General features: G+C 41.7%; 1 protein-coding gene across 1 annotated transcript in view; it reads left to right on the top strand.

Moving 5' to 3' along the window:
* The window catches only part of SLC7A1 (solute carrier family 7 member 1), a 47369-nt gene that overhangs the window by 15585 nt on the left and 10049 nt on the right, over positions 1–21735 (top strand). Inside the window, exons 2-7 of the mRNA XM_069759017.1 lie at positions 13282–13657; positions 14516–14674; positions 16936–17107; positions 18076–18203; positions 18291–18513; positions 21020–21159. Coding sequence (XP_069615118.1) covers positions 13288–13657; positions 14516–14674; positions 16936–17107; positions 18076–18203; positions 18291–18513; positions 21020–21159 — 1192 coding nt within the window. The 5' untranslated portion in view covers positions 13282–13287. The remainder of the gene's footprint in view (positions 1–13281; positions 13658–14515; positions 14675–16935; positions 17108–18075; positions 18204–18290; positions 18514–21019; positions 21160–21735) is intronic.

Here is a 21735-nt window from a genome sequence, read left to right on the forward strand (position 1 = left end):
AGGGTGCGGATAGATGGAAAACAAATGGGGCACTGACCTGCTCGGCCAAACCGAGGGTGCACCAAGTGTCTGTGCTTAGTTTGAACAGTCATTTTTTTGCTGACACACTCCTTTTAGTGCACCTTAAATGCATCTACTTAAAGCACCACTGCGGCATTTTTTTAAAATTATTTCACCGCCAGTGTGATATCACTAATGCATATTCCCTGCCGCCATCTTATTCTGTTCTCGGCACCACTCCAGGCGTTTTCTGCTGTTTGCTGGGTGATCAGAAAGTCAATTCTCAATGTAAGTCTATGAGAGCCATAACAAGGACTTACACTTCAGAGCTGAATTCATAATTCTGTTGGTTTTTTAATAGGCTTTAAGTCTCCTCACCTCGACATGCTTATCATGTCACTCTCCGCAAGGAGAAACGATACTTCTCGGATCCTGGTCAGACGCCACTCAATCAGCCAAACCAGATCTCCACTTTGCACTGACGAGGGGCAGTACCCCGAAACACAGTGTCTGCAAATTGAGATTCTGGTTTGGCTATTATCCTAAGTCATGTGACAAGGCTCGTTAAAGAGCCTTTTCACATGATGGGGGCAGTGTTCTGGAATCACTGTGTTGAGAAACACGTGATGGTGTCTCCGCAGTGTTGGATGTTTTGGTCTCCCCGAGGCCAATCATCTGTGCCTTTATAGCCTTTTTACTAGGCACTGCTCCTAATAGCCAGATTCCTACTCCACACTGAGGGGCAAAAACCCCGAAACAGCTGTCTGTGGATGGATACCATGCTTGGCATAGGTGGCTTTCCTTCATAGGATGCTGCCCTTCCCGTGGTTGTTCCTTCCCGGGGAAAGGCCTGGCTATTCACTGCTTGCGTCGAGAAACACGTGATGGTGTCTCCGCAGCTTCTTTACTTGCATCTGCATATTTCCCATAAGGGATGGGGGCAGTGTTCTGGAATCACTGCGTTGAGAAACACGTGATGGTGTCTCCGCGGTGTTGGATGTTTTGGTCTCCCCGAGGCCAATCATCTGTGCCTTTATAGCCTTTTTACTAGGCACTGCTCCTAATAGCCAGATTCCTACTCCACACTGATGAGGGGCAAAAACCCCGAAACAGCTGTCTGTGGATGGATACCATGCTTGGCATAGGTGGCTTTCCTTCATAGGATGCTGCCCTTCCCGTGGTTGTTCCTTCCCGGGGAAAGGCCTGGCTATTCACTGCTTGCGTCGAGAAACACGTGATGGTGTCTCCGCAGCTTCTTTACAAGGCTCGTTAAAGAGTCAACTTTGACTGTTAGGATTGCTACTTCCAATAGGTGGCACTAGAGTTCTAGTCCTCTTCCTCTCTGAAGAGACAATTTGCATATTTCCCAGGGGAGCATTGCGGCTTTAAGTCTCCTCACCTCGACATGCTTATCATGTCACTCTCCGCAAGGAGAAACTATACTTCTTGGATCTCAATAGCCTATTTTAGAAACTGCGAGTTCGTGCTCTAATATAGGCTATTAACAGAATTGTGAATTCAGCTCTGAAGCATGATGCAGGCTGTAGCTCAGCAGGGTATAAGATATATACATATTAGTCCAAACACATAACCTAAATGCTATAGGTCACACTCTGTACATGACAGCTATTGCTCAGAACCAAGAAAAAAGGCCCATGAAATGTATGTAAAAAAAGAATAGGCGAAACGCGCGTCGGGGTGAGATCAGCTGTATTGACATTCCACACAGGTATTAGTATGTGATTTCATCCGCTTTGCATCTTTAAAATAGAGTAGCGTTATGCAATGCACATACACTTAAGCATACTACATGTATTGATGGCAATTACCATGGATTGATTATTTTTGTGTACTACAAACAGCACCTGTATCTACATTAGATCGGATTTGAGCAATGATTTTGGTGTTGCCATATGGTTATGATACTTATGGTATGTACCTGTATGTGAATTAGTGTGTTCATTCTGCTGTTGGTTGTTAGTCGTTTTGTTGAGGCATCCATTATATACTGTTAACATGATTTTATGGATCTGTATTTGAAATAAACTTTATCAATTGTTTTACATACACTTCATGGGCCTTTTTTCTTGGTTCTAAGGAATAGGGTATAAGATATGTAGCTTAATGTGTGTATAAAAAGTTCCTTATTTTTAATGTAGACAGTTTTTATAGAAAAATACTAATTTGTATTCAAAGGTGGAAGATACAGGAGTAAAAATACAGAACAATGAGCCCAGCCAAGTCCGGGGGTGGAGGTTTCACATTAGTTTGGTGCAAAGTAGTTCTGGTTTGATTTAGTTTCAGACCAGATACAACATATCACGTCACGCCACATACTATTGTACATGAGTTACTGTCATTTTTGCACGTTATACCTGATTTTCTGTAATCATAACATTTAGAAGAACCTGCTACAGTTCTCTGCACGGTCAATCCATTTGTTCCGGACAAAACGTCTTTGTCTTTTAAAAATACAAATTCTTGGCATGAGCAGCGGATCATCACGTGAGACATTTCCAAGGTCTCTCGGGTCACATGTATGAAGTACAAAAAGAGAGGTTTCCTCTAAGCAGCAGAACCTCTAGGAAACCATTTTTCCAGAGATTTGTAAAATATTCGTAATTGATAGGAGTATAAACTTTTGGTGGTTTTTAAATTTTTCTCCCATGTCCTGTTTAAAGTTTGTCCCTACGAAAAACCTCATTACGATTGTGTTTCAATAGATGATAATCCACAGAAATTTGTGCCATATGCTCAGATTATAACAAGTCTGACCGTGTTATCCACAAACTGATTGTGATATATTACTTTATAGGGACTCTGTCACACAAAGATGACTTCTCAATGCACCATGGCATTGCCAAACCATTCAGTGCACCTTGCCACCTACTTGTTTTCCAGCTATCTCCATCCCCTTCTTTCTTGTTTGACAGCTCAAACAAGTAGGTGGGAAGCTGCACTGAACTTGTTTTCCATTGATCTCCATCCTTCAATGGTTTCTGTAAAGTTAGAACTGTCAAAAGAAAGAGGGAGATGGAGATAGAGTGGAAACAAGTAGGTGGGAAGGGGCACTGAACTGTTTGACAATGTCATGGTCCACCAAGTGCCCATTCTTGGATTGAACAGTCATTTTCTGCTGATAGACTCACTTTGTGCAAGTCTACAAACAGGATATTTTTCTACCTATAACTTTCTATTTACCCAAATTACCAAATGCTATGAGGCCTCAGGGCTGTGAAGGACTTCTTACTCTACTACAAGGGTGGGATGGGATCTGTTACTAACCAACCTGGTCAAAGGTCTCTGCCCACCTCCTTCATTATGGTATGTCAGGCTTGAAAGTGATTTCTTCGAGTCAATAAACATTACAGTTGTCGAAATTCTCAACATTTATGTCTCCAAACCTCCCACACAAATGCTGTCTCTGCTCATGTCTAGTACGCATGGCTCCTGTTTGGGATGAGTAGAGTAAACTGGTGACTGACACCTCCTGGCTGATTCTTTTTTAACCGGACATCATCTTTTAGGGTAGAGTCAGGATGTCCCAACCCATTAATTGGTGGGTTTAGCCCACTTTACGTCAGTTTAAAGGCCGGTACTGGTTTTGGTATTTAAAGTGAACTTTTCACCGAGTCATGCTGCCCATGGTCTGGGCAGCACGAATCGTGAGACTGGTTCCCTGAAAACAACCATGTACATACCACTTTGACTGGTCACTTCCTTCTTGGCTCATGCTTCCATTACATGTTTGTAAAGAAGGAAACTGTGTCTGGTTCAAGCAGCAAGAACATCGCTTTTATAGTCATCCATTGCACCTTTTTACACCCCCGCTCTGCTCTGTGGGCTATCTTTTGTGTAGAAGATCTGATAAAAGAGACTATTGTCCATCCTTTGTTGGGCTACAGATTCCAGCCATATGGACAGAACCTGCCTAAAAAGCCATTCCTTCTCACGGCCATTTTCGGTTTAATGGACATGTGGACCACACACATTTAACTGAACACTGGCATAGGAAAAAAAAAAAGAACTTATTTTGAAATGCTATTTGTGGGGTTTGGCGGTGAAAGTATTATAGGGGCAGGGATGATCTGGCATCTGTATAATCCAATTTATGCTGAATTAGATGAATTTCCCTTGCGTGTAGGCTGCAATAGATTTTTTTGGTAATAATGTTTTACACAAATAATATCTTAGTAAATATAGATATCCACTTACGTCTCATGTAGATAGCGCCCAGTTCCCAAAGTAGTGTTCTGTATTGTCTGTGTATAAACATTTTCCGATTTCTCTTGAATTGTTCTCTCTGTTGACATTAATATTAAGATTTGATCTCCCGTTTCTTGCTGTAGGTCATCTCTACTATAAAGTTGATGAATTGTTTAGACAAGGCTGGAGCAGATACTCCCATCTGTGCGCTGCGCGGCCTTGGTCGCCGTCTAATTACTTTAGTAAGCTGTAAAATTCCACCCTGGGATGCGACTGGAACACATAATATTTCACAAAAAAACTGCAAATATTTTTATATGTGGAAATCATCCATTGAAACAGCATGACATTATTATAGTTGCTTAAAGAACAACATGAAGGAAAATATTAGTTTTGTTGGTTGTCTACATGCCTCCGATGGTGGGAGGACTAGAAAAAATATTTAAAACTCCTCTAGCAGCGCTCCGCTGCTCTCTTGTATCTCACATGCCCCGTGCTAGAGATAATAGGATGGAGACGCCAGGTCGAATTAATGAAAAGTGAGAAGTTTTAGGGTGTTTCCACGTTCCGAGGTTATTCGGCTCAGTGCAAATTTTTGGCAAACATTGTGTAGTATTCAGTCATGGCCAAAAGTTTTTGCCAGTGATGCAAATTTTGGTTTTCAGAGTTTGCTGCTTCGCGGGTTTTTTTAGATCCTTTTGTTCAATATTTCAAAAGTTATTGAAGGATAATAATATAATAATAAATAATAATTTTATTTATATAGCGCCAACATATTCCACAGCGCTTTACAAATTCAGCGTTTCGTAAGTTTTAAAACTTTCCTTGACAAATACATCAAGTTTACGTTAAGATTTAATACTTACAGCGTTGACCCTTCTGCCCTTCGCCTGGAAGCGCTTAGATATCGGCTTCTGGGACAAATCCTGAGAGATTACCGATCACTCTTGGCGTTCTCACAATTTTTGTGTTTTTGTTTGCCCCCGCCTTTGAGGACTCGCCACAGGTTTTCATTTGGATTGAGGTCTGAGGAGTTTCCTGCCATGGACCAAAGAATTTCAATATTTTGTTCACCGCGTCACATATTTTATCACTTTTGTATTGTGTCATGGAGCTCCATCACGCTAGAAAGTAATCTGTGTGAAAATTGCAAGATTTCTATTTTTCTTTTTTAATTGTTAGTAAAGATTGTGATAGGAAAACAAAATTGTCCAAAACATTTAACAATATATTGAATTAAAAATCCTGATTAAAGCAATACATCATTTTCTGATGATGGCTTCCTTTTAAGGAGCAGTCAGAGCTTAAAGGGGCTCCCCCAGAACAAAATGCAGTTTAATTAATAGATTTTTAGAAAAAAGTTCCATAACTGGATGTGTTAAAAAAAATGTTTCGTGCTGAGATGATCTTATAAATGTGCCTTCGCTGTATATTGTTATTTGCTGTGCCATGCCATACAGAGCTGCTCAAGTTCATGGCCAGCACATAGTTTCTGGCTGAGGGGAAGCATAAGTGAATTATGATAAGTGAGTATACAGATAAAACTACAGGGGCTCACAAATGTTGCTTTCCAATGTTACTCAATTTCAAAGTTTGAGCTATCACAGGAGTGAGAGTTACTGCAATGTCTCCAGCTCTCACCAGCTCATCATAAATCAAGACAGTGACATAGGTTTACCAGCCTATGGAGCTCCTATGTGGCAATGACATGATTTTATGATGAGCTTACAGGACTAGTGAAGCCGAAGAAACACTCCTGTGATAAAACAGAAAAGGAAATGTGTTTTCTCCGCTGTGTCATCTGTATACGCATTTCTGGCCAGGAGCTGTAGTATGTGCCTGCCGACCATGAACTGGAGCAGTTCTGTACGGTCAGACACAGCCATTACACAGTACACAGCAGGGAGACATTTATAAGATTATCCCCGCACAGGAACATTTTATTTAAGCACATCCAATTGTGAAACTTATTATTACAAATCTATGAAATAAAATGTACTTTGTTCATGGGACAGCCCCTTTAAGGAACCAACTATTGTGATGGTAGAACTTCCACATGCTCAAATAGGACCACACTGTGTGTAATACAGTATATATCGAGTGTGAATAATTTCTGAGTTTATAGACTACTTTGATTATGGCGCTAAAAAAAAAATCACATACCAAATCGATGACCCCCATATGTATAGATGATCGATGCCAAAGCTGCGCAGTTTTTGTTATCTTCTGCCAATTGGCAGATTAACATTAGCAGCATTAGAGTAGTGATGCGGCTTAACTTGTCGACTTGAGTAAGATTTGTGCCTCTGGTTTACATTCTCTGACGTCAGGCATGACATACTGCCGGCAGGTAGCATTTACTATGTGTGTTCTATGTACGGATTTGGAGGGTGGAGTAATATATGAGTAGATTAGTGAAGAACACGCATGAGCTACCTTGTACTGCTGTGCCAGCACCTCCTAAAGTTATGGCATGTGCCCCCCTGAGGCTCCCGCATCCACAGGCTGAGATTCTGGGCTCTAAACAATGCATCTTAGAATGGATTCCTTTGCAGATATCCTGTTCCAATAGTATTAGTATTAGTAAATTCCGAGCCACGATAGCTGCAAAGAAAGAGGAAGTGACAGAAGGAAATAGTAACCTGAGCGTAACACGAGCAGAGTTATTTGTGTATATCCGTGAACTCAGCAGAGTAAAGACACTGTCCTGCCACCAGCACACAGAGAAGCGTCTTCAGCAGACCGCCACTCTGAGAAGATCATCCCTTTGTCTAAACCCGATGTTTTGTGACCGATTTTTTGTGAGCCCTCTTGTAGATTGTGAGCCCTCGAGGGCAGGGTCCTCACTCCTCCTGTACCAGTTGTGACTTGTATTGTTCAAGATTATTGAACTTGTTTTTATTATGTATACCCCTCACATGAAAAGCGCCATGGAATAAATGGTGCTATAATAATAAATAATAATAATATACTTTGCATACCGGCAGTAGCGTAACTAGAAGCTCTTGGGCTCTAATGCAGAACGTCACAAACAGGGCCCTCGACAATCATGGATCAATTAATAGTGTTTTTCTCTCTAAAGAAGTCAAAGGGACCTTTTCGACCCTCTAGGCTCCAGCAACCTCTGCACCCACTATAGTTATACCCCTACATAGCAGTTGTCTTCTTTGAAAGGAGACCATTTTTAAATGCAATTATAGGTGGTTGAAAGAGATTTTACTTATAGCGTCATACATGCATTAATATGCTATCGCTTTTATAAGCAGTGGCAGGATGTAATTTACTGCCTACTGTCTGAATTTTCTTACTTTTCTATATTTTATGAAACACAGGTCATGATCTGGATTAATCAGGCTTTGAATGGTGAAACAAATGCAGAAACCCCCATAGTGTGCATTCATTTTGGGTTTGAGATGGAAAGCATTGAAATCCTGTGTGGTTCCCACTGCCGTCTGGGATTTCGTTCAGAGCTTCCGACAACATTTCCATCACTTTTGATGGCAGAAGCAATATGGAGAGTTGGAAAAAAAAAACAATGGAACCCAGTAAAAATCAGTGGAGAAACTCGGAGATCCAACATTAAATGGATCCAGAACAGTGCCGTGTCTTCCAATCTAAAGTATTTATCAACTTTAGCTAAATATGTAAAACATAGTAGGTCTATGAAGATCTAACCACTGAAGTCCCTACCAATTGCCAGAACAGGGGACCAGATCGCTACTTGCTCAGACTCAGGTGACGGACCCAAACCTTACTATATATATATATATATATTCTTCAGACTCAAAATAGCCTTTTAAGAGGTTGTCGAGGACTTGTTTGTAGGCCCATAGGTTAAAAAAATAAGACAACAATCAAGTTGTAACTGGCGGTCACCAACTGCTCCTGCCGGTGAATCAGCTGCTACACATCAACAAAGCAGCTCTTCTTTTTCCAGGCTGCTCTGTTAATGGAGTATGACTTCCGACGTCATGCTGATTGACAGCCAGTACCCCGCAGTTAGGCAGTGGGGAACCCGCTGACAATCAGCATGACATCGGCAGTCACGCCCCGTCAACAGAGCAGAGCGGAAGGGAATGGACGGCAGGACTGGTCCTTGATCAATCTGTGCTGGGCTCAACAGGCAGATAGTTAGCAACCATCTGCATGTTAGTTCTTAGGCACATTGTTAATAAATTTTTTTTTTTTTTTAATGGTCCCAGATAACTCCTTTAAACTGCTGAAGGAGGAAAATAGATTTAGTGTGCACCTAACCTACGGTTTTGGACCGGAAACCAGATTCCCAAGGTTTTAAGGAATTTTGAGTTTTTGAGGAGAATTTGAAGAGTTTCTTCTTCAAAAACCTCAGTGTGCTTATAGCTGCAGTCTTCCAGTAAACCCTCCAGAAAATCAATATTTTCAATCATTTTTATTGCTTGCTAATATGTTCTGATAACCTGAGAGTCCAGCAGAGTCTTTGAAACAGAAAATTCTGACAGTACACTGTTTATGGGATATTTTGAGATTCTCTGGTGTCTTCTTAATAAAACCTAATCCCTAGAGTTGAACACATGCACATATACTACTGAACCATAGGTACTCAAAGGGCTGGCGTACGGCATCTCATACAGCACTGTATTGCAGATGTATTTTCCCCTAGACACAATAGGCCTGACTGACGCCAAATAACTGGCCAAAATCACTTTTTAAAAGTCACAAAATTTGGCACCAAATTTTTGTGAATTTTGAAATTTTCATGCCAATTGGAAGCAGCTCAGCCAAAATAGGTCAAGCTGAGAAGGAGCCGGAATGGGTTGTGACTAGTGATGAGCGAATATACTCGTTACTCGAGATTTCTCGAGCACGCTCGGGGGTCCTCCAAGTATTTTTTAGTGCTCGGAGATTTAGTTTTTCTTGCCGCAGCTGAATGATTTACATTTTGGGATTCCCTAGCAACCAGGCAACCCCCACATGTACTTATGCTGGCTAACAGATGTAAAACATTCAGTTGCGGCAAGAAAAAATAAATCTCCGAGCACTAAAAAATACTCGGAGGATCCCCGAGCGTGCTCGAGAAATCTCGAGTAACGAGTATATTCGCTCATCACTAGTTGTGACAACAACCGGCAGTCAAATTCAGCAAAACAGCTGTCGTTTCTTATGCCAGAAATGCCAGTCCTTGTCTAGAGTTATATTTCTGGTGAGGCGCACGCCACTGAGAAGATGCACAAATTCAATAAGTGGCATGGGCCTCTTCATACTACCAGCGAACCCTTTGGTAAGACAGGCGCGGGTAATACTAGTCTTAATGAATCAGCCCCAATGTTTCTCAAGGAATACACATAGGGCCCAAATTATTACTGCATTTCCATCAGCTTTTTGGAGTGAATACCTCTCAATTAGAGACTTTTTTTAATTTTGACAAATTCATCAAATGTTTTGCGTCTTTTTTTTTAACTTGTCTTTTGTTTTTTAGTGTTCCGATATTTTTTTTTTTTTTTCTTTAATTATTATTTTTTTTACATCAATGTGGCTTTTTAGAAAAAAAAAGTCACTAAATTTGTCGCAGCTCTACTTCAGTCCTCTCCTGGAGTGCACGCCAGCTACTTTGGCACATTTTGTTGCAACAGTTTGCAAAACGTGACTTTTCCAGCTAAAAAGTCGCAAAACCACTTAATGACTGAAAAAGGCAATTTTTAACTTGGCACAAACTTTAATAATCACCTCGCTGATTAGATAAATTTGGTGTAAAAAAAGTCAGCGAAAACAAAAAAAAAAGTCAAAAAAGGAAAGTCACTTACAAAAAAAACTACATCAGATAAATTGGGCCCTTAGTCCTCAATACAGCAACTTACAGAACATAAGGCAGAATCTGATATTCGAGCCATTTAGAAGTACGGTGGGGCATATAGACCCTCTATGGGTTCTGTCTTGGAATGGAGCAGTAATACAGCAGAGTGAATGGGAGATTACATTGATACTATAAGCACAAGGCTTTGCTCCCAATTTATTTGCCATATCTTCATACTTGGCAGTCGCCTTCGCTGTAGGACTAGTTCTCATCGGTAAGCTAGTTCCCTCCTCCTTGGAATATGGCAGATCTGACTATTTACCGACTTGCTCTAGTTAAATGATTAATCCTCAGAGCTTCTGCATATTTCATGTTTGCTTTTTGGGCTTGACTTCTGCTTTCCAGATTTACATCTCACCTGCCTATATTTCTTCAAAGACTGAACTAACCTGTTCTTCTCAGTTGCTGAGAATTATGGCATTAGACAGGTAGATGTGTTCTTCTTATTCTCTATAGTGACTATATAGATCGCTTTCATTTTTTTTTCTTGCTTAAAGGGTGTTGTCTAGGACTATTTTATTTTTTTTACTATTTTCCTAAAAACCAACTAGCAGGTACTTGCTAACCGAGGCAGCTACTTGCCTGTTCTACTCGGCGCTGGTTCAGAGCGGTCACCGGCCGCTGCTGCCGGTGATTCAGCTGCTCCACTTAAACCGGGCAGCTCTTCTTCCAGGCTGCTCTGCTGACGTTGATGTCATGTCTCACCATGAGAGCAGAGTAGAAGAGAAGCCGCTGCTCTGTCAGGCCACTGAATCACCAGCTGGAGCGGTCTGTGACTGTTCTGTGCCAGGAGAGATCAGGTCCGGGCACAACAGGCAGTTACTAAGCAAGTACCTGCCTGTTAGTTCTGAAGCCCATAGTAAAAAAAAAATATCGTCCTCCTGGACAGGACCGTCTCCAGGTTTTCATGGGCCCCGTGCGAAACAGTCTCGGTGGGCCCCTTTAACACATACCAAAATTCATGGTGCACAGATAAAAAATATATGTATAGTACAATGCCAAAGATTTCACTTACTCTTACATTACATGAGTAAATTCTACAATAACTCAGAAACTGGCGAATTCTCACAGACCACAGTGCATGTCCTGGGGGGTTCAAAAGTCCGCATTATATTATGGACAGCACATGGTCCTCCATGCAGTATTATGGGCACCACATGGTCCTCCGCACAGTATTATGGTCACCAGATGGTCCTCCATACAGTATTATGGGCACCACATGCTCCTCCATACAGTATTATGGGCACCACATAGTCCTCCATACACTATTATAATCCTCTGTACAGTATATTGGCCCCATATAATGCTCCATATGGAATAATGGGAACCATATATTGCTCCACACAGTATAAAGAGCCCCATATATTGCGGATAGAGTATAATGAGCCCATATGATGCTCATTACAGTATAATGGGCTCCGCATAGTGTTCCATACAGTATAATGGTCCCTACTGAATAATGGGCCCCATATAATGCTCTATGCAGTATAATAGGTCTCATATAATGCTACATACAGTATAATGGCCCCATATAATGCTCTATACAGTATAATGAGCCATATATATTGCCCCATATAGTATATAATGGCCCTATAAAGTGCCCCATATAGTATAATGGGCCCCATATAATGCTCCATACAGTACAATGGGCCTGACATATTGCTCCATAAAGAATAATGGCCCGATATAGTCCTACATCCCATATAATGGGCCCCATATAATGCTACATACAGTATAATTGCCAAAGATATTGCTCCATACAGTATATAATGGCCCCATATATTGCTTCATATAGTATAATGGCCCCATATATTGCTCCATATATTATATAACTTCCTCAAATATAGCTCCATACAGCATATAATGGCCTATATAATGCTCCATACAGTATAATGGCCCATATAACCACATTCGGATCCTTCAGACGGAACCTGAAAACCCATCTCTTCAGGAAAGCCTACAGCCTGCACTGACCCCGCTGCCTCATCACTACCGAAGCTACCGCCTCACCAACACCGGTGCTCCTGCAACCCCCAACCTACTGTCTCCTTCCCCATAATCCTGTAGAATGTAAGCCCGCAAGGGCAGGGTCCTCGCCCCTCTGTATCAGTCTGTCATTGTTAGTTGCTTACTGTAAGTGATATCTGTAACTTGTATGTAACCCCTTCTCATGGACAGCACCATGGAATCAATGGTGCTATATAAATAAATAATAATAATAATAATGCTCTATACAGTATAATGGCCCATATAATGCTCCATACAGTATAATGAGATCCATATAGTATAGTGGGCCTGACATTGCTCCATACAGAATAATGGACCCATGTATTGCTCCATATATTGCTCTATACAGTATGTAATATCCCCATTTATTGCTACATACAGTATAATGACCCCATATAATGCTCCATATAGTATATAATGTCCTCATATATTGCTTCGTACAGTATAATGGTCCCATATATTGATACATAAAAAAATAAATATCACATCTTCTCGTTCCCTGCTGCTGCGGTCGCATCAGCGTCTTCTGACTCTGTTGCTTGGCAGAGAGCGTGAAGTAGTGATGCCATCATCCCTCTGCCCTGAGACATCACAGAGAGTTAGAAAATGCTGAAGAGACCTGAGCAGCGTGGAATAGGGAGAGGTAAGTATTTGAGAGTGGGCCAAGTGTCTGCGACTCCTGGGCCCCGCAACAGATTATGTTTTCAGGATTTCCTTAGTATTACACAGGTGATGGAATAAATTATCAATGCATCAGAAATTGCCACAGGTTCTCTCACACCTATGCAATACTAAGAAAATCCTAAAAGCGTGATCTGTTGGGGACCGTGAGGACTGGAGTTTGGGAAACCCTGATCTACATGCTAGATAGCCATTGGGTCAGATTCCACTTCCCAATGTGCTAAAGTTCTGGTTCCTGTGGGAGAAAGGTCATGGGGCTGCGCCTGTCTACATGCTCTTGTGATGAATTGGTTGCCTAATTTTCAAGCTGCCCAAACACACAAACTATTAGCAAACTATTTCTCACAATGGCTGATGACAGACTATAGTCCACTAAAAATGTGACGTGGCTTGTACCACTTCTTGCAAGCCCACTTTATTTGTTTTTTTTGATCGCTCAGTTTTGCCTATCATGTTGCTGGTGGTATTGTTCGCATGATCAGCCATATTCAAAATCTCGATTTCCTGTAGAAAGTATATGTTGGTAGTAATTACATGCTTCTCTTTTTGTTTTTCAGATCAAAATGAGCTGCAACGTTCTTCTCGGTTTTGGACAGCAACTGTTTCGTCGTAAGGTCGTGGGATCTGACTCTAAGGAGAGCAGATTGGCTCGATGTCTCAACACCTTTGACTTGGTCGCTTTGGGAGTGGGCAGTACTCTTGGTGCCGGGGTATATGTCTTAGCTGGAGCTGTGGCACGAGACAATGCTGGACCTGCTATCGTTCTCTGCTTCCTCATTGCTGCTCTTGCTTCTGTTCTTGCTGGATTATGCTATGGAGAATTCGGTGCAAGAGTTCCAAAAACTGGCTCTGCCTATCTGTACAGTTATGTCACAGTTGGGGAATTCTTGGCTTTTATAACAGGATGGAATTTAATTTTGTCATATGTTATCGGTAAGTCGGTCATAATATTCACCGTATAGGTTGCAAATTGTTAAATCAATGCGGGTCCTACTGCTAGGGCCCTTGGACTCTTTTGGCTACAAAGGCACTGGGCCACTTTTACCTCTGCCCACCCTAAAGGCTATGACTCTCCCATATGTATATATACAAAAACCAGCAGCACAGCCAAATTGGGAGCAAACCTCCTCTAAAGACAATGGATATGTGTCCTATTTCCAAAGTGAAGCAGCACATCCAAAATTGATGAAAAAAGTGACGGGACCCTTTATTCACCTGAACCAGCTATGTTTCCGCTCTCTCTGTTGAGCCTTTCTCAACTAAATGGGCCACATTTATCGAAACTATAGATTAGCAAATTAATTCGTAATTAATTGAATTCATGCAAAATCTAAAATTTCGGAGATTCAGTTCCCAAGAATTCAGCAACATTTTTTGTCCCAGGAGATGATTACCTAGCTGTGAGTTGTTGAAGTATACAACAGCTGCAAGCTTATGCCGGGAAAGACTGATGTTCAGTAGATGGCGTTGTGTTAATTTTTAGTTTGTTGATACTGTACTGTTTTACCTCTTTACTGTAGTTTAATTCCTGTAAGTAAGTAAAACCGTTCTTTCTCCCACAATGTCAATGGTTCTGCTGAAATGTCAAGACATTTTCTAGAAAAATACCCAAGATGTCCAGTCTATGACCATGGGCACACTATCTCATATTCTGATCCTCAAGTTCACATCAATCAAAGCCAAAGCTGAGAGCATTTCCCATTAAAATGTCTTTGTCATCGCTGTTTTTGGCAAATTTGGTTGACAATAAGATGTATTTGCCCCTGTAATATTTCCCCCTTTGTGTTTAAGGGACCTCAAGTGTGGCTCGTGCGTGGAGTGCGACCTTTGACGAACTTATTGGCAAACATATTGAGACCTTTTGTGTGCAGCATTTTTCCATGAATATGCCAGGTGTACTGGCCAAGTATCCAGACCTGTTCTCTGTCATCCTAATTGTGGTGTTGACAGGTAAGTTTCATGTAAAAAATTCTGAAGTACCCGGATCTATGATCGAAAAGCTCCACATGGGAAAACACTTTACATAATTCCTGATTTTTTTTTTTTTTTTATTTATTTATTTTTTTTTTATCCAAATTTTGTGGGAAGAGATGTTTTCAACCTTAGACCTCATATAGACGTTTGTAAAACATGATCAATGTGCAGATCACGATGCACAGACCGGCCGCGGGTCTCCTGACATGAACTTGGCAGCCTCATAGGAAAATATGAAGCTGTTGAGTTTGGGTCAGGAGACCCACAGCCAGTCACAGTGCATACCCTTAGGTATACCCAGTGCATATATGCTTAGGTTATGGTTTTTTCTTTAGAAATATTTTTAATCCACTTTCTTCTTCATTCAGTGGGTTGTTATCTTTTTTTTCCGATAAAGTTTGGAAAATCTTGCCACGGGTCAAAAATGTGGAATGTCACTTCTTTGAGGCAGATTCCTCTTAGATTCCGCTCCAAACTATCAAGTCAAAAGGCTTCAAAACACAAGGCAGCCAAAAACTCTCAAAAATACTTTAAGACTATGTGCACCCGATGTGTTTTAGAAGCTACTTCCAGGGACTTTGCTGCTGTTCTTGTGGTGGCCCCACCTTCAGCATCTTCTACCCTACGCTGTGAAATATAGAGAATGACTGGCTCGGAAAATGCTCAAACAATGAGCAAGCCACTTCTGAGCCCTGAAGCTTTTAAAAGAAGCGACATAAGTTGGAACATGTGCACAGCAATGTTGTTTTGACATCGCTGTGCATTATGTTCCTTTTATAGGGCACTTTTCCCAGACACTGTGTGCTTATAACCTTTTAAAAGAACTATTTTAGAAAAAAAAAACACCAAAAATAGTAGCATTTCTTGAATTGGGTTTAAAATACTGTCTATGTCTGAGCAGAACCTTCAAGTGTTTGAGGAGTTTTGCATTTTTTAAGGGGGAGTCTGGGAGTCTCGTGTCCGTTTTCACTCCAAAAAGACTCCAGGTTCGAATATTTTCCACCTCCGGAAAACTTTGTATGAAGCTGGTCTTGGGATATAGTCACACATGGCAGATTTGTTGGAGGAATCCTTGTGTACAGAGTGGTTTCTGCAGCACATGCATGGATTTCTGCAAATTCCATTCAGAAGACTGTAAGAGCTCGTGCACACGACCGATTATATCCATGGTTTTCACTCGTACCCATGATATTCTTTGGAGTTGTTCACATGTTCAATTACTTGGTCCGAAAAAATCGGAGATATGTTTAATTTTGATCTGAGTGTCAGATCAAAATTGGCAATGCAAGTCTATGGGTCCAAGAAAAATTCAGACCACACTCGCATGACATCTGAGAAAAACAGTTCAATTATTTTGATCAGAGTTTGATCAAGGTGGCATCAGTTTTTCTTGGAGGAGGAGAGAAAAAAAAGTTTTTCCGCCCTCGCTATTGAAAATTGGACTGCTCTTGAATGTCATCCAAGCACACGGTCCAGTATTTTTCACAGGTCCATAGACTTGCATTTCTGATTTTGATCTCAGATCAGAATTGGACATACTGTATATCTGAAAATCACATGTGCACAGTCCTATAGAATAACATGGGTACGAGTGCTATCCGTGAAAACCGTGCAAAGAAATCATCAGACATAATTGGTCGTGTGATGAGCCCTAACCGTCACGCAAATGTCTGCAAAGCGTCCCTAATGGAGACTGAAACGTGCTTCTGTGCTAATGGATCCTTGGCTACTTTCTAATAGCATTTCTAAAATGCCATAATTTAGTTTGCTCTGCTGCAGAAAACTCAATCTACTCGTCCCTTTCCACAGCTGCCAATGGCTAGGGTGGGTAAATAATGGATGGCGGCAGTCTCCATGTCCAAAGCCACAGATGGCAGCGCTCATGTGATTTACCATCAGATGAAGGCATCCAGCTTGTGCACAAACCTGGAGATTGTAATGCCTGTACCTGTGCCCAGGGTACAGCCAGAGAAGTAGTTATGTGGGTATATAACGTGAGCACCACCATCATAGATGCCACCACTGACCACTATCTACATGCTATTCATGGGTAGCAGGGAGGGTTTTTTTGCACTGGTATTGCCCTGTGCTTTCTGGAGCTTCCTTCAGTTACAGGTTTACTTGACCATGGGTGGAAGGGCTGAAGGTTATAGTCTCATTACTAAACGCTTTCAATGGGACATCAGGGCTCGGTCTTCGTATCTGGTATCATCACCATTTTCTTCTCTCTTCCTCAGGTCTTTTATCCATTGGGGTGAAGGAATCAGCCATGGTCAACAAGGTCTTCACATGTGTCAATGTTCTGGTCCTGGCTTTTGTTATCGTATCTGGATTTGTGAAAGGATCTATTAAGAACTGGCAGCTCTCGGATCATGACTTCAATAGGACCGTGAATATTTCTTCAGAGAAGTACGTTCTGGAAGCTCTCAGCTGTTGCCCTCGATATCCAATGAGCGGGTTATATGCGCAGCAGCTACGCACTTAGTGAATGCAGAAACCATTCCTAATGATCCGTCCAGTGTCAGGTGTCGTACGAGTGAGAAGTTTTGAATATTTGTGTGAGCTCCTTTCAATAATCTACCGGTGCTGACATTTCCCCGTGTGCCAAAGTCAATCCGTTAAGAGATAATCATAACTATTGAATGTCGCTGAGGCTCAACCTCCTCTTAGGGGATGTGGATGATGAATGACCAAGTCTTGGCAATCCTTCATTCATGATATTAGTACGGTGTTCCCAACTTCTGTTCCACTACTCAAAAATAAAAAAACACCAAGCATGTCAGAACATGTATGGCCGGTGTGAACATCACAGCCGCAGTTGAGTTTATGTTTGGGCTAAAGTGTCCCCTAATCCTAGGCTTTACTTTTTTGTAACAATAACCGTCTGTGAATTCTCATGTCTTGTATTTGTACAAGAGGCTGATGTTTGACTGCAGTGTGGTCATTATGATGTATGTACCACAATCCATTTTTGGCTCCAGTATAAGCCCTTTAAATAATAGTCTTATATCTCCCAGAAGCCACCACTAGAGGGAGTGTAATGTCAAAAGAAATAAAAAAAAAAACACCTGTATACAGTTAGCTGCTGAGCTCCCTCTAGTGGTGGCTTCAGACAGTATAATTTTAATATTTTCAGCTACTGTAATGCAGGAAATTTGGACTTTGTAGTTACTAAATCAGAATTCAGAGTGCTTCACTGATATATTGTGAAATTAATTCACACCAATCAGTCACAGTAAAGATGGTTGTTGGACCCTCTTACAGTCTCTATGATTTTTGCTTATTCACACAATCTTTGATTTGCCCGATCTAAAATAAGCCGGATTTGTCTGGTTACGTAACTCACAAGGTTTGTTTGCTTTTTTTTCACTTTTCAGTGTTACAGAGGTGAACACTTGGGCTTACGGCGCTGGTGGATTCATGCCATACGGTTTTGCCGGAGTCCTCTCTGGAGCTGCTACCTGCTTCTACGCCTTTGTTGGCTTTGACTGCATTGCCACCACCGGTATGGCTGTATGCTGGTTTATTGCTGAAAATATTTTTTTGTATGTGATGATCCTGGATTTGTAACCAAGTATTATTTTTATTTTAGGTGAAGAAGTAAAGAATCCTCAGAAAGCGATTCCCATTGGCATTGTGGCTTCCCTCCTCATCTGTTTTGTGGCGTACTTTGGGGTGTCTGCAGCACTCACGCTCATGATGCCTTATTATCTCCTGGATAAAAACAGTCCATTGCCCGTGGCTTTCAATTATGTGGGATGGTCCGGTGCGAAATATGCTGTGGCTGTGGGATCCCTTTGTGCGCTTTCTACCAGGTAGATTTTGGTGTTGGTGCAAAGTGTACACTTAGAAGATGGCAATAATCGGAATGTAGAACTGTTTTCCTTTATTTTATTTTGACCCCTCCAATCTTGGGGCCTCTTACCTGATTGCCCCACATCCAATTAATTCCACTGGAGAGGTATTTCTTATCTTCCTTGTTTTATACCTACATAGCCCATGATATAGCCTTTAGAGATGGGCAAATATTTAGAAATTTGCAAGCTTTATCGAATTTTGCCGCAAATTGAAAGTACTCCAAGGTCTCCAATTTCCCAGAGCAAACTTTGTCGCTCCCGCAGTCAATTACTACCTTATCGCTCTCTCCCTATCAATTAAATCTGTATAATTCTCTTTTCCTCACACAGTGATATTCTTCACTACCTTTCTATCACACACTATCTGTACAGTTTCTTCAGTGTTTTACTACTTACTGTCTCATCCCTTGCTGAGCTATGAGCCATAACCAGATTCACCATAAAATAGCAGCTGCATTTCCTTCTTCTGCTTTTATACAGTCTACGTAAGTCCCTCTTGGCTGCAATACACCATGTGATGTGATGCTGCAGAACATTATGGGGTAGCCTAACTGGCCATGCCCGAGGTCATGTGAATCCTCGCTGGCTGATGCAGTCTTTGGCAATGTGTAAAATGGCAGTGGCCAATTTAGGTGATTTACACAAATCATATATTATTCAAATTCACCAGGTTCAGCAAATTCCTGAAAATGTTGGCACAAATTTAATTTCTATCAAATTGATTTCCTCATCTCTAATACCCCCTAAAAGACCATTACAGGAGGTGTCTGATTAAAACTGCTATATGCTTTAGTGTAAGATTGTGAAATTAGTTCATTGGAGAAAGTTATTGCACATGAGGACGCAGCCTTAATTCTTAGCTATTGTGGGGGGGTTCGTGGTTTTCTGTGGATTCTTTTTCTTTACAAATTTGGAGAAACCTGTTTATTTATATTTTTCTATTTATTATCACACATGTAATATATTGCTTTATCATGTACCATATTTTTCGGACCTAGGCTTTAGGGGAGGAAATGAGAAAAAAAATTGAAGCAAAAAATGTGGTCAATTCTGTACTTAATATCCCCTATCCTGGTATATATGGTCCCCTCATCCCCCACCCTGGTATACATGGCCCCTCATCCCTATCCTGGTATGCATCGCTCTTCATCTCTATCCTGGTATGCATGGCCCCCTCATCCCCATCATGTTGTTCATGGCCTTCTCATCCTTATCCTGACATGCATGGCCCCCATTCCTGGTATGCATGGCACCCTCATCCCTATATTGTATGCATGCCCTCCTTATCCCTATCCTGGTAGGAATGGTCCCCCCATCCCTATCCTTGTATGCAAGGCCTCCATCTCCATCCTGGTATATATGGCCCCATCCTTATCCTGGTATGATTGGCCTCCATCCCCATACTGGTATGCTTGGCCCCACATTATCCTGCTATGATTGATCCCCATCACCATCCTGGTATGCATTGCCCCATCCTTACCCTAGTATGATTGGCCCCATCCGAAAAACATTAAAACATCCTACTTACCTTCTTGCATTCCCTTGCGTCTTGTTCCGATGCCAGCAGCTGCTTACAAGCCGAGGAGAGCTGCTGGAATATTCACTGCTCTCCACGCCGGGACTATGTGCGTGGAGCACAGTGAATATTCATTGCTCTTCAGTAACGAGCACAGTGTCAGCTGCCACCTTACTTCAGCTGCCGATGGTCACATGAATATTCATTCCCTTTAATAGCAAGGACACGTAAAAGCCTGGCAGCTGCAGGAAGCCAGCGGCTGCGGCTGACACTGCTCGCTACTAAAAAGCAATGAATACTCACTGCCCTCGACACACATAGCCTTGATGTGGAGAGCAGTGAGTAGTCCGGCAGTTGTCCTCGACTTATAAGCAGCACATGACATCATTGTCACGCACTTCTTACAATCATAAAGCAGTTGCTGGCATCGGAACAAGACGCTGCGATGGAGTGCAGGAAGGTAAGTGTAATGGTTTGGGATTTTTGTTTTTCTGATGGGGCCATGCATACCAGGATGAAGTTGGAGGCCAATCATACCAAGATAAGGATGTGGCCAAGCATACCAGGATGGGGATGGGGCCAATCATAAAAGGATAAGGATTGGGCCACACGTGCTAGGATCTTATTAAAGAGAAATTAATATTCACTGCCCTCCACACCCATGGACGTGGAATGCAGTGAACATTCATTTCTCTTTAGCTGAGGGCACAGGAGTGAGCCCGCAACAGCCGGCTCCTGCCTCTGTGACCTGCTGCTCCGCCACTGCCTCTCCCCACCTCCCCACCACAGCCAAAGCAGGTACACCCATTTTCCTCCACATTTTTAGAGGAAAAAAGTGCGTCTTATAGTTCGAAGAATACGGTAATTCCTTCCTTTTTTTTTTATAATTTCTTCATGCAACCATTCAATGTTGTGTTGGTCTTTGGACTTATCTTTTTCCTTTTCTAGTCTCCTCGGTTCCATGTTCCCCATGCCTCGTGTGATTTATGCCATGGCAGATGATGGACTGCTATTTAAAGTTTTAGCCAAAGTCAGTGAAAAGAGCAAAACCCCAGTAATAGCCACCGTGTCCTCTGGAGCAGTTGCAGGTATGGGCATGTCTGGACGTACATTTCCCTGGCGTGATGTGCCACTTGGACTACACTGATAAGTCTGTAATGTTGCAGGTGGTAATCTGATTAAATGCTTTATCGTTACCAGTGTGAGATCATATAGAGAGGACTTTTTTATTGTCAGCAGTTCAGGCTTTACGGGACGCTCAGCTCTTTTTTTTTTTTTTTTTACTACATTCCTGATTCTATTAGGATAATATTCCGATTTTTGGATATCGATAACTTTGTGGCCTTTCCACTACATGTAAAATACTGTAACTTCCATGGAGGGTGAAATCTGAACTGATGTTGAACATAGACTTAGTCCATAGGGTAAGGACATGAGGGATTGATTGGCAATTGATTTGCTAAATCCGCATGTATTGCATTGGGATTGTGTTGGAAGTTTATTGTGGATTTCACGCTGCTCAACAAAAGGGGCGAGATCTGTGGAGAAAATCGGCATTGTATGTAGAGATATGCTGTTGTATATGATCCAGAGGTTATTTTCCGCACTACGTTTTTCATCAGATGTTGGTGGGATTTGCTAACATCTGGTCTGTTTTACTGCTA

Source organism: Ranitomeya imitator, chromosome 3 (genome assembly GCF_032444005.1).
Source record: "Ranitomeya imitator isolate aRanImi1 chromosome 3, aRanImi1.pri, whole genome shotgun sequence".
Classification (NCBI taxonomy): Eukaryota; Metazoa; Chordata; class Amphibia; order Anura; family Dendrobatidae; genus Ranitomeya; species Ranitomeya imitator.